Source organism: Pyrus communis, chromosome 13 (genome assembly GCF_041283825.1).
Source record: "Pyrus communis isolate YQ-2024b chromosome 13, ASM4128382v1, whole genome shotgun sequence".
In the NCBI taxonomy this organism is placed as follows: Eukaryota; Viridiplantae; Streptophyta; class Magnoliopsida; order Rosales; family Rosaceae; genus Pyrus; species Pyrus communis.
Genome location: NC_142577.1, coordinates 5,898,128 through 5,911,114, shown reverse-complemented (window position 1 = coordinate 5,911,114; position 12,987 = coordinate 5,898,128). Strand labels below are relative to the sequence as shown.

At 37.3% G+C, this 12,987-nt stretch overlaps 2 protein-coding genes and 1 non-coding gene across 3 annotated transcripts; 1 reads left to right on the top strand and 2 right to left on the bottom strand.

Moving 5' to 3' along the window:
* The first annotated feature begins 502 nt into the window (after positions 1-502).
* LOC148691658 (uncharacterized) lies at positions 503-2,635 on the top strand. Its single transcript, XM_088683374.1, has 3 exons — positions 503-721; positions 923-2,032; positions 2,309-2,635. Exons 1-3 carry the CDS (start codon positions 503-505, stop codon positions 2,633-2,635), a joined length of 1,656 nt encoding a protein of 551 aa, XP_088539500.1.
* Positions 888-993, bottom strand: LOC148691659 (small nucleolar RNA R71). Its single transcript, XR_015955384.1, has one exon. It is a non-coding gene; the product is annotated as a small nucleolar RNA R71 (small nucleolar RNA).
* A 4,392-nt stretch (positions 2,636-7,027) lies between the features above and the next one.
* Positions 7,028-10,243, bottom strand: LOC148691657 (LRR receptor-like serine/threonine-protein kinase EFR). The gene is made up of 2 exons (XM_088682622.1): positions 7,552-10,243; positions 7,028-7,409 (listed from the first exon to the last, which is right to left on the bottom strand). Exons 1-2 carry the CDS (start codon positions 10,241-10,243, stop codon positions 7,033-7,035), a joined length of 3,069 nt encoding a protein of 1,022 aa, XP_088538748.1. The 3' UTR covers positions 7,028-7,032.
* Between the last annotated feature and the right edge of the window lie 2,744 nt (positions 10,244-12,987).

Genomic DNA, 12,987 nt, shown 5'->3' with positions numbered 1-12,987 from the left:
ATTTTCAAACTCAAAAATCTCAAATCTTTGATAAAAATCTGTTTCAATAGTTAATTAAGAGTTGATTTAATTATGAATTAATCAAACAATCTTTGTGGACAATGACCTTGCATGAGCAATTATACTACAATTACCTTGTATTCTTGCAAGTATTTTCAGTGATTTTAACCCTATTTGCATGTGGTAAAAATCCTATCAAGAAATTGGCGCCGCTGCCGGGGATTGTTTTAATTAATTTGTTTTTATCATATTCTTAATTAATTATTTTCGTTCAAAAAAAAAATCTCTTTAATTTTAATTGTCGTTTTTTATTTCTTCAGATTACTGAAATTTGTGCATGGTCAGCACCAGATCACATTCTGCACAGCTTGTTCAATTTGATCCTGAGCCTGAAAGAACATTACGAAAGCAGCGGCGAGAACAATTTTTGGCACCTAATCTTTCCCATAAGGGCACTTTTCTGCAGGACCTAATTTTAGGCGTTTCAGAAAGTAGAGAAACAATGGCTTTTGCTATGCCCGAAGCTGGGCAACCTTTGAGACAAACACTAGCAGCCCGTGCTAACGAATTACCAAGTTGCGTTGTTTATCCAGAAGATGAAGGCGATACTTTTGAGATTAGACATCACATGTTAGAAATATTGCCTACTTTTCATGGACTAGCTCATGACGATCCTAACATGCACATTACTGAATTTTTGATGGGTTGTAAGAATATTTTGGTTAGTGGGTTTTCTGCAGAATCTATTAAGCTTTGTCTCTTTCCCAATACTTTAAAAGACAAGGCGAAAACATGGCTTTTTACACTCCCATCTAGGAGCATCACTTCCTAGGCACAGTTAAGCGAAAAGTTCTTAAGCAAGTTTTATCCAGCGTACAAGACTCTTGACATAAGAACTAAAATTCTATCTTTTGTTCAAAAGCCTAATGAAGAGTTCCATGAAGCTTGGGAGCGATTTTCAGATTTATTCAGGAAGTGTCCTCATGCTGATATTCATGGGGACACAAGAATGCAAATATTCTACAGGGGTTTAAATCCAACTACAAAGAGTTATGTGAATGCATCATCCGGAGGTTCATTTTCAAATAAAAATGCTCAACAAGCATTTCAGTTATTTGAGAAAATGGCTACAGAGACACAACAATGGGCAGCGGACCAGACACAAACCAGAGGCATTTTTGATATGTCAATTGGAACTCCACATGTATCTGCTCAAATCGAAAAAATGGAGAGAAAACTTGAAAATTTTGACTCAAAATTTGACATGCTTTTACAGAAAATAACAGTACCAGTGCAGCAGGTTGCTGTACAGCAGCTTACTACAGCAGTTTGTAGCATCTGCAGCATGCCAAATCATGATTTTATGGGCTGCCCACACAAAGACGCCTATCCTGAACACGTGGCAGAACAAGTAAATGCATTTAACAATTTTCAGAGACTAAAAAATGATGCATATTCTAATTTTTATAACCCAGGTTGGAGGGATCACCCAAATATGAAGTGGGGAGGAAACCAGCAGGTGCAACATTTTCAGCAAAATCATGTACAGCAGCCAGTTGTGCCACCCAAACGTTCTTTGGAGGATACACTCCAAATGTTTATGCAATTTACAAAGCAGTACATAGACAAAAATGATCAGAATATGCAGAATGTACAAGCTTCAATTCAAAATCTGGAAAAGCAATTTGGACAGTTAGCAAGTCATATCACAGAAAGAGAAAAAGGCAAATTTCCTAGCCAAACAGTCCTTAATCCACGGGGTTCAGAAGAATGCAGTGCTGTTAGAATTTTGAGTTGTGGTGAAAGCTATGATAATCGTGAGAATGCAAAAAGTGAAGACAAGTCTGCAGAAAATCCTACAGAATTTGCTGCAAAACTTGCAGAACCTGCTGCTGCACAACTTGCCAAAAACAATCCAACAACAGAAAAATGCACAGAACATGTTTATGAGGCCCCAATTCCATATCCAGAACGTTTGAAGCCAACAACAAAAGACAAGCAACTGAGGGACTTCATGCAAACTCTATCTAAAGTTCAGATTAATTTGCCACTACTTGATGCAATAAAAAACATTCCATCATATGACAAATTTTTGAACGATGTGTGCACTCACAAAAAGAAATTGGTTGATTTTGAAAAAGTTGTTTTGACTGAACAGTGCAGCGCAGTTTTACAACACAAATTACCACCCAAAAAGAAAGATCCAGGGAGTTTTACAATTTCTTGCACTATTGGAAATTCTAATTTTAAACGTGCATTAATTGATTTAGGTGCTAGTATTAATTTAATGCCTTATTCTGTTTTTTAGAGATTGGGCCAAGGAGATCTAAAGCCTACATCAATTATTCTCCAGCTAGCAGATCGTTCTGTTACTTATCCTAGGGGGATTATTGAAGACTTAATTATCAAGGTTGACAATTTGTATCTACCAACAAATTTCGTAGTTTTGGACATGGATGAAGATTTGCAGACACCAATTATTTTGGGAAGACCTTTTATGGCCACTGCCCGAACATTGATTGATGTGGAAGCAGGTACTTTAACATTTAGAGTGCAAGACCAATCAATGGTGGAATATTCTGTTAACATTGTGAGGAAAGAATATTCTGTTAACATTGTGAGGAAAGAACATTGATTGATGTGGAAGCAGGTACTTTAACATTGTGAGGAAAGAATATTCTGTTAAAGTTAACTGTTGTTGACTTTTTTTTTCAGAATTTTCTCAAAAACCCCTCATAGGCTAATTTCGACGCCCTGAGTCCATTTTTGGCATCCATTAGTGAAATTCTAAAGTTTTAATGTAGTTAACCACTGGAGCATCTTGGTTGACTTTTTAGGGTTGATCGTTGACTTTTTAGAAATTTTGCCCGGGACCCCTCTTAGTGTATTTTGACACTTAGATTACAAATCTGCTCCGTTTTCCCAAATTCAAAAGTTTTAATCAAGTTTTACTAACGAGTCTCAATATTATGCTTAGGTGCAATTACTATCGGAAACTTCAACTTTCCTAGTTCGAACGGCTGTGTACGCGATTATCTATAAGTGGGTTTTTTCTTTTATATATATATATATATATATATATAGTGTGTGTGTGTGTGTGTATTTATTAGTTTCCATTTATATATTTGATAAAGAATTTTCTACGTTACACCTATATTAGGGTAACGTATATAAAATTACCGTATTGACGGAAATCATGCAATTATACTACGTCCTACGGGATGCACATGTATGCGTATTAGCATGGATGCTTTAATGATATTTACGGTTATGATTAGTATTTCATTGACTAGGGTTATTGAATTATCGAATTATCGATTTACCATCGCATGATCATATTTGCGTTATTTGCTCATCGTGTGCTGCACTGATGTTTGTACTCACCCAGGCCAAGGCCAGTCTTTCACATGTATGTTCACATCATATCGTACGCTCACATTTGGCTCCATTATAGGTGCCAGTCCTGTCCTAGTTTGCTATAGGCAATTAGGACTTATATGTGATGCGCATAACGCTAGTTTTCAAGTGATTGTAGTACTATAGCGTAAATTATTATTACACTTAGTCGCGTTCATGTCAGAATACCTCTACATGAACTCATGTGTCAGCAAGTGTCGATGAGCACTCGATATGATTTATTTATTTCTGCAAGATATTGTGATTACTAGAAGTTATATGCTTATTTACAAATTTGTGACATATTGAAGTCTTGAGATATTGCAGGTTACGGTAAGTATTTCATATTATACGTAGTATGTATATTTTGAAAACTATACGTATTGAAGTCTTAATATTATAACATCTTTTCAAAAATTCCAACCAATATCACCACAGAGTCTAAGCCATTTAGAATTCATTAGAAAAGAACTCATGAACTTCTTTTGGTGTAAAGTGAACCAACATGGTTAAAGAGACTTGACTAAAACCCTTACCACTCGTCATTTTAATTTAATACTTACTAACTTCAAACATAACTATTTTTCTTTTCTTTTCTATTTTTAATTTTTTTTTTATAGTAATAGTAGTGGTTGTGCAATGTTTGTTCACTTAAGCTTTTGATCCAACCCATGCAATGACTTTTTGGTCAATGACTCCCAAACCATAAGGGCTTTAGGGCACTAGGTGTAGAACACCCATAAGAACTTACTAACTCGAGTTGAAAAAGCTACGAAACCAACTAACCATTTTCCCATGCTAAGACTCTACTGTTTGACGCGAGAATAATTGCTGATCAGGCAGGACTGGTGTAACATCCCACATCGCCCAGGGGAGTGGATCCTGTAAGCCTTATATGTATATTCTCATCTCTATCTAGCACGATGCCTTTTTGGAGCTCATTGGCTTCGAATTTCGTAGGAACTAAGAAGTTAAGAGAGTTTGCACAAGAGCAATCCCAGGATGGGTGACCTACTGGGAAGTTCTCCTGTGAGTTCCCAAAAACAAAACCGTGAGGGCATGGTCGGGGCCCAAAGCGGATAATTTCGTGCTACAGTGGAGTCGAGCCCGGGATGTGGTGGAGGCCTAGGCCAGATGTGACAATTTGGTATTAGAACCAATTCGTGGCCAGATGTGTGTCGACAAGGACGTCGGGCCCCTAAGGGGGATGGATTGTAACATCCCACATCGCCCAGGGGAGAGAATCCTATAAGCCTTATATGTATATTCCCATCTCTACCTTGCAAGAGGCCTTTTGGGAGCTCATTGGCTTCGGATTCCGTAGGAACTCTGAAGTTAAACGAGTTCGCGCGAGAGCAATCCCAGGATGGGTGACCCACTGGGAAGTTCTCGTGTGAGTTCCTAGAAACAAAACCATGAGGGCGTGGTCATGGCCCAAAACGGACAATATCGTGCTACAATGGAGTCGAGCCTGGGATGTGACAACTGGCTCGGTTACTAAGCAAAGTCTTGGGTGGAACAATTATTACTTTATTTATAACAATAACTTTACTTTACTTTTTTTTAGAACAAAAAATAAATAAATAAAAAAAATAACTCAGACGAAAAGCACGTGCTTCAATCTCACCACCACAAATCATGTTCGTGTGAATGTGCTAATTGTTAAAGGATAACTCATGAATTAGTGCCTAAACAACAATAAATAGAAAAGTCTCTACTGTGAGATTAATCTCCACCATGTCCATTTATTCAAATGTTTAAAATAATCTATGAATAATAACTTAAAAAGAATGAAAAATTTTAGCACACTTAAAATTTAAAAATCTAAAAATTTTATTTTCCCACCCCAAACTTAAATCACACATTGTCCTGAAGATGTGGAAAAAATAAAGAAAGAAAACAAAAATATTAAATCCTTAAAAATTGAAAAATAGCTAACAAAGACAAGGAAAATAAACCAGGAAAATAGAAATAGAAAATAAAAGAAAGAAACAATAAAAGAAAATATAAAATAACAAAGGAAACAGGAACAGAAATAAAAGAAAAGACAAGGAAACTGACACACCTGGGATTCGAAGTGGTGCCCTGGCGACAAGAAAGAAACAGAGGCGCTGGAAAATATTGGAAAAAGAAGCAAAATTTCAGTGCTCTGGGGAGTGGAACCCGTGACAGGAAGCATTTCCTCATCTCTCCTAACTAGCGCCGTTTGAGAACCTCGCTCTCTCACTACCCACGAGCCCAGAGCCGTGAAAGCTGTCTCCTTCATTTCCTCTCTCTCTTCATTTCTCATGGAACTGAAACCCTAGCTTCTGTCTTCAGCCCAGAACGTCAAAACATGAATCCATCTCCATCTCCATCTGTCAAAAACGGAACCCAGCCATGGCGATTTGTGATTCTAGCCCAGATTGTCACCATCGTGCATTCCTCTGCAAAACCCGAGGTAAAGAGCTCTCATTCTCTCTGCGATTATGGTCTCCACTTGGCGATATCTGAAATAAAAATGCATCCAACCATTTCTCCCTTTCGTTTTCATGACCGAAGGTCAAATGAAAACGAAATTCTGACTCTGTATGTTTTCTGTATGTAGACTTGGGGATCCGAGTAAGGCCAAGGGGAATAGGAGCCGCAAGGATCAATGGCTCACACATGGAGCTGCTGTACACACAGCAAAGATGGCTGCAAGAACTCGGATCTACAAAATGAAAGGTAAATCAAATCCCTCCACTGCGTTAAAATTAAGCATGGTTTAATATCTCTGAAAGTCATACGGATTTGTGAAATGTTTCTGTCATGCATTCATAGACCTAAAATTTCGTCAATGCTCATGTAATTTTCTGTGTGCTTGCGTGCCTCCATGTGACAAATATTGAGCAAAAACTGTGCAGATACTGGATCGGAGACATGACTTTGATGAATGTCCACCTCTGTTTTGCCTGGACCGGAAAGGGATCCGGTCTGGATCCCTTCCTCCTAATCCACCAAATCAGAGAATCCGTCTTATTGAAATTTGATCTGACGACTGAAGTTATTATAACTTTTAAAGTGAGTTCTTGTTTGTAGCTATTGTATGTATGACTGAACTCAGCCTCAAATTCATTTCTACATTCGTGTAGATGATGAATGCTCAGATAAATGTTGAAGAATGGATGAATGATGAATGCATATTTGTATCTTTATTCTTTCGTTTATAGAAGAGTAAGGTTTATATACCCCTTCTTTTTAATGTATTTTTTATTCTTTTTTCTTGTATTACGAGGAGTTAGGTTTATGTCTTCCTGACTAGGTATGACTTATTTTTTATTACTAATAAACTACAATGGAACGCTTCCCATTTTCAACCAGGGATAAACCTCTCAACATAGAGCAGGAATTCCAACATAGGTTTGACATTTGATGAATACTTTCCACAACTTTGTTTTTTAATTTTTAATTTTAATTCTTTCAAAGTGTTCGTCCTGTAATCTTTGGCAAAGCTAGAATGTCATTGTTCAAGTATAATTCGATGCAAATAAGTTTGTTTGGCAAGCATTGATCAACTAGCCATATGTACTGCATATTTTTATCTAACAAATATGAGAACGCGTTCACATAACATCAATACTATTACATGCTATACCACATATTAACGATAAACTTCTATTCACATATACCATTTGCTCGAAGTTTGTTTCTGATCCGACACATATGTGCCACAGCATCATAGATGTTCAATCTTTCTCTAGGCAACTCTGCTGAGCAAGCAACACCAATTTCTAAAACAAAGATTAAACTTTCTATGATTAGGATGCGATTCCTTGCCTTCCCCGCATTAGGATGATTGCTTTCTTGAACAAGAACGGGATCCAAAACCTCTTCCACTTGCTCAGGCAGAGCTGCCTTCACAAAGTTATAGAGGTTTGAAGTTCCCTGAAACATGTCATCGGTCGGTCTTTTTCCTGTAAATATTTCCAACAGGAGGATGCCAAAGCTGTACACATCACCTTGTGTCCACACTTCATGACCCATGCCATATTCTGCATTCCACAATTCAGAACGTTAGATTCTAATTTTCTAGTGACGTGCTGAAAGCTCATTTTATGTTTGAAAAATTTAAATTAAATATTGCACAATTTTAAAATACTAGCTAGGAAAAAATAAACTACCAAGTGTAAATACCTGGAGGAGCATAACCAATGGTTCCCTTGATCCCTAAAGAACTTGATTGATTTCCCGAAGAATTTTCAGCAGCTTTTGGTAGGAACCTCACCAAGCCGAAGTCACCTACATGTGCAACCATGTCCTCATTGAGAAGAATATTGTTGGGTTTGAGGTCGCAATGAACTATTGGCGTCTCACAATGATGATGGAGATAATCCAATGCCATAGCAACATCAATAACAATATTCAACCTCTGAGAAATTGTTAAGCTCCTTGGCCTCTCATTTGTCTCACCAATTGTATGAATTGGATACAGCCATTCCTCCAAGCTCCCGTTAACCATGAACTCATAAATTAAGGCCTTGAAGTCGTGACCGCGATAATCAAAACCAGAACATGCCGAGAGTACCTTGATAAGATTACGGTGTCTAATATTTTTGAAAGCCTTGCACTCAGCAATAAAACTTTTGTAAGTTCCGCGACGAACGAGGTTGAGTACCTTGATGGCAACTGTAGTTTCACCTTGCTCAAGTAGTCCTTTATAAACGGACCCAAAACTGCCCATACCGACCAAGTTGGTTGAGGAGAATCCATTTGTTGCCTTTAGAAGACTTTGGTAAGACACTTGGGGAAATTTGTCCGAATCCCTTGCAGCTTGACCCTTTTTGTCCCTCCGTGAGCAATAAAGGTACAAAAAGGTTAGTGCAAAAATGACTCCAAGAATCCCACAAACGAGGGAGAGAACCAATTTCATGGTTAAGCTCAATCCTTCCTTTTTTGCATGCTGGAATTTGCACTTTGGCAAATGAAACTCAGGTATGCCCCCACAAAGCTTACTATTTCCTTCAACTGATGTTGCCGTTGCATTCTTGAACACTCCTTTGATTGGCAACATGCCCTCAAAATTGTTATAAGATAGATTCAGAGATTCCAAAAATACAAAACCTTCTAAGAATTCTGGAATGGTGCCTGACAAGTTGTTGTGAGAAAGATACAATTTTGAAAGACCTCTTAGTGAACTCAAAGTTGATGGAATTGTCCCATTGAAGAAATTTCCATGCATGTCTAGGTACTCTAATTTTATACAACTAACAAGACTAGCCGGAATTTTACCGAATAACATGTTATCAGAGATATCTAAATACTCTAGATTTATTAAAATTCCTATGTTCTCTGGCAGGGAGCCTATAAACTGATTTTGTCCTAAACTCAAATCATACAAGTTCAGCAGACCAAAGATTTCTTGCAATATGCTACCGCTGAAATTGTTGGCACCAAGATGTAAGATCCTCAAATTCTGACACTCTGCTAAACTCGGCGGGATATTGCCTTGAAGTTTGTTGCCTGCTAAGCTTAACACATTTAATTGACTTAAATTTCTGAAAGAGGATGGAAGATTGCCAGAGAGAGAGTTCCCATTAAAAGCTAATTCATATAACTTGTGCAGCTTTCCCAGACCAGGGGGAATGTGACCTGAAATTTGGTTCTCGTCCATCCCCAAAAGCTCTAAGTTAGCCAGATTTACAATCTCATTCGGGATACTTCCTAATATTTTATTTTGAGCTATAACGAAGATTTGAAGAGAAGAAGACAGGTTTCCTATGCACTGAGGTAACGTGCCCGAAAAATTGTTGGTAAACATTTGGAGAATTTCTAAATGGGTGGCGTTGGTCAAATCGCAGAGAAAGGTCAAGTCATCAATTCCCCCACTTCCGAGATGGTTGTCAGCAAGGATTAACCACTCAAGCTTATGCAAATTCGTCAATGGAGGGACTTTTCCATGCAGGTGGTTACCTCCGATCCCCAAACTAAATAGATTTGAGGCATTTGATAATGAAACAGGAATAGATCCACTGAATTGGTTAGTGGAAATAGAAAATGTTTGGAGACTCGGAAAGACCATACCTAAGTTTGAGGGTAGACTCCCTTGGATTTCGTTGGATAGCATATCAAGGACTGTGAGAGAAGAGAGATTAAAGATTGAGGGAGGAAGCATACCCGAAAAGCTATTTACATCAAAAGCAAGAAAGCTAAGATTGGTCATTCGGCCAAAAATATCCGGGACAGTGCCACTCAAATTATTATAAGATGCGGAGAACTTTTCAAGATATGATAAATTGCTAAAAGAAGTAGGGACTCCCCCTGTAAAGTGGTTAGAGTGGATGGAAAATACTCTTAACTTTGACAAGAGGCCAAGCTCATTTGGAATTTTTCCCATCAGGACGTTGAAACCAACAGCGAGCCTGAGAAGCTGACAGCAACACGACAAGTTGGTAGGAATTTCTCCACTCAGTGAATTGTTGTTTAACTGTAGGTCTTGCAGTCTGTGCAGGCGGCTGAATTCTGGAGGAATTTCATGGCCTAAGCTGTTGTTCTGGAGATCAATGACTCTCAAAAAACTCAAGTTCCCAATATGCGGCGATATAGATCCCGCAAGTTTGAAGGACCGCAGGCTCAACCTTGTGACCCTCTTATGACGACAACCACATGTAACGCCATGCCAAGAGCAAAAGTGGATGGTTTCATTCCATGAAGTCAGGACTTCAAAAGGGTCATGAGTTATGCTAGCTTTGATTTCAAGCAAAGCGAGTCTATCTGTCTCATTTCCCGGAAGGGCGAAACAAGGAAGGCAAGAGTGAAGAATGAAGGCATGCATAAAAAAGGATGACAAAAACACTGCAGAAATGGAGTTGTAAAACCCCATCCCCATGACGATGATATTTGTTTTGTGCGAAAGTAGAAATGGAGTTGTAAAAAAGTTGAGCTGTATTGATTGTTTGTCTAGCAGCTTTAGCAGCATCCAATTTATAATCATAATCAGAGTGCTCTGTACGTAGTGGATCAGCCACCCCAATCGCTATCGTACTCGATGAGGGATGTCCTGACAAAAAAAATATATCTTTTTCTCTTAATTTGATGAATAAATTCAATATAAATATAATTTTGTGAACTAATATTAGGAATGTTCACTTTTTCAAGTTATTGTATTCATTCTTTTAACCTAAAACAAACTCACGAGTTATAAGTTGAGTGAAATTATAATATCATATGATCGTGTTCGAATAAATAAAAAATTGCTCGTTCCTGTTCATATCGATAGTACGCCAATAAAACAATAGTTAGCTTTGGTATTGTATAATGACAATTCCTAATTTTGGTGTATTATCGTGTCATTTGTTTATGCCAACAAGTAATGTTCGTCCTCACTCCTCTAGTTCCAGATTGGGCGCATGCTTGCGTCTTGTGAATGGATTGAGGATATACACAAAAGAATAGGTAATGGGAACTTAGGTATGAGCAAGGCTGAGATCGAATAAGAAACTACTTTATGTGGAAGACATGACACCCCATTTGACTATGACTAGTTGTAAAATCATTGTAGCTAGTTATGGTGTGGAAAAGCTGAATAAGTCTTTGCCATGATCTTCATTCAAAGATTTATGCCTAAAGCATGGGTCATCTTGTGGTGGTTGAAAAAGATCCAACTGAACCACATGAAATCTAATTCTTTATGTTTCTTCGAGCAACTCGTATAGGGAAAGAAAGACACATGTGGCTATCAAAGTCTGAAATACTAGTAAATAATAACATAACCAACTTCCATAAATAGCCAAACGAGGCATGTCCAAGTCGCCAATGCCTTAACTAAATCTTCTAAATCTTGTCACGATTCCCACTGCGTACTTGATTCACTCTGCTAGGAGCCACATCGTCGACATAATACAACCCCCTTCTCTTAGACCATCTCCAACCCTGGCTAAATGCTATTTTTTAGGTTTTATTCTCCCCCCAAATCCAACCCAATTCATGCTAAATCTGTGGGCTAAAAGCTAAAAGCTAAACAAAAGCCAGATTTAGCCTATGATTAGTGGGGCTGGCCCACCATATATATGTATTTTATTTAGTTTTATATTTATAAATTCATTGAATCCAACGGTTAAGATCTAATTTGATGAAATTCAACAGTAAAAAAAATATTTAACGGTTCAAATTTAAATGTAACGGCTAAATTAATTAAAAAAAATCTTTTATGTGTTTCATATTTTTTCATAGCATTTAACGAGTTTCATGGTGTCTGTTTGTGATTTTTCAATATTTATCAGAATCTAAATATTTTTAGGTTAAAATGTTCATAAAGTTAAATTATGATAGTCTACATAATTTTTTCTTTTAAAAAAGTTACTTTAAGAAAAAAAAATTAGCCTAAATTCATTATTTAATAATCTGAGGCTAAAAATTTAGGCCAGAAGTAGTGGAGCAGAAAAACTGTTTCTGGACTAAAAATTTTAGGTTTTAGCCCAAAGGTTGGTACCTTTTAAAAAATGTACTAGAAACATTAGTACGATATAACCTAATCGATCGGTAATTTGACTGACTGATAAAAGATGATTTGATAATTCTGGAAGAAGCAAGGTATTGTGTAAGGATAAAGATGGGGTGAGTGCAATTGGACCAGGCTCTGTTACTGAGATTATAGTTCCATTGGCAGCGACGACACTCTCTTTTGGAGGATAAATCATGGATGAAAGAGAGACTCATCATGCGTCATGTAGTCACGATCTCTAGAAGCAATTTAAACTCTTCCCGAATTTCCTGAATTATCCCGATCAACAGAGAGAGATACTTGATCAAAAAAAGACAATATTGTCTTTTCTCCCATGGTTGCAGTAGGCTTAGGTAGTTAGGTTTAAGATTTTCAGTGTCAATTGCCAAGAACAAGCCACACGACAAGAATTAGGATTATTGTGCTACTTAAAGTTGATGGAATCGTCCCATGGAAGAAATTTCCATGCATGTCTAGGTACTCTAATTTTATACAACTAACTATACTTTGCTGGAATTTCACTGAATAACATGTTTTCAAAGATATCTATATGCTCAAGATTTATTAAAATTCCTACATCCTTTGGTAGGGAGCCAAGAAAATGATCTTGAGGTAAACTAAATATATACAAGTTCAACAGACCAATAATTTCTTGCGATATGATACCGCTAAAACTGTTCTCACCAAGATATAAGAGCCTCAAATTCTGACACACTATTAAACTTGGCAGGATATTGCCTGGAAGTTGTTGCCTTTTAAGCTTAACTCATTTAATTGACTTAAATTTCCGAAAGAGGATGTAAGATTGCCAAAGAGAGAGAGTTCCTACTCAAATTTAATAGATATAACTTGTGAAGCTTTCCTACACCAGTGGGAATGTGACCTGATAATTGGTTCTCAGCATCCCCAAAACCTCCAAGCTAGCCAAATTTACAATCTCATTCGGGATACTTCCTAATATTTTATTTTGTGCAATATGGAATATTTGAAGAGAAGAAGACAGGTTTCCTAAGCATTGAGGTAACGTACCCCCAAAGTTGTCGGTAAACATTTCGAGAAATTCTTGACCCAAAAAAAAAAAAAAAAAAAACATTTCGAGAAATTCTAAATGGGCGGCATTAGGGATTGGC

Excerpts from the sequence above, each read along its gene's own strand:
- LOC148691658 (XM_088683374.1), top strand. The coding sequence starts at position 503 with ATGGCTTTTGCTATGCCCGAAGCTGGGCAACCTTTGAGACAAACACTA. Across the intron at positions 722-922 it reads TGGGTTGTAAGAATATTTTG|CCTAATGAAGAGTTCCATGA; the intron begins GTTAGTGGGTTT and ends TTTGTTCAAAAG. Across the intron at positions 2,033-2,308 it reads TCATGCAAACTCTATCTAAA|AGATTGGGCCAAGGAGATCT; the intron begins GTTCAGATTAAT and ends TCTGTTTTTTAG.
- LOC148691657 (XM_088682622.1), bottom strand. The coding sequence starts at position 10,243 with ATGGGGATGGGGTTTTACAACTCCATTTCTGCAGTGTTTTTGTCATCC. Across the intron at positions 7,410-7,551 it reads CATTGGTTATGCTCCTCCAG|AATATGGCATGGGTCATGAA; the intron begins GTATTTACACTT and ends TGTGGAATGCAG.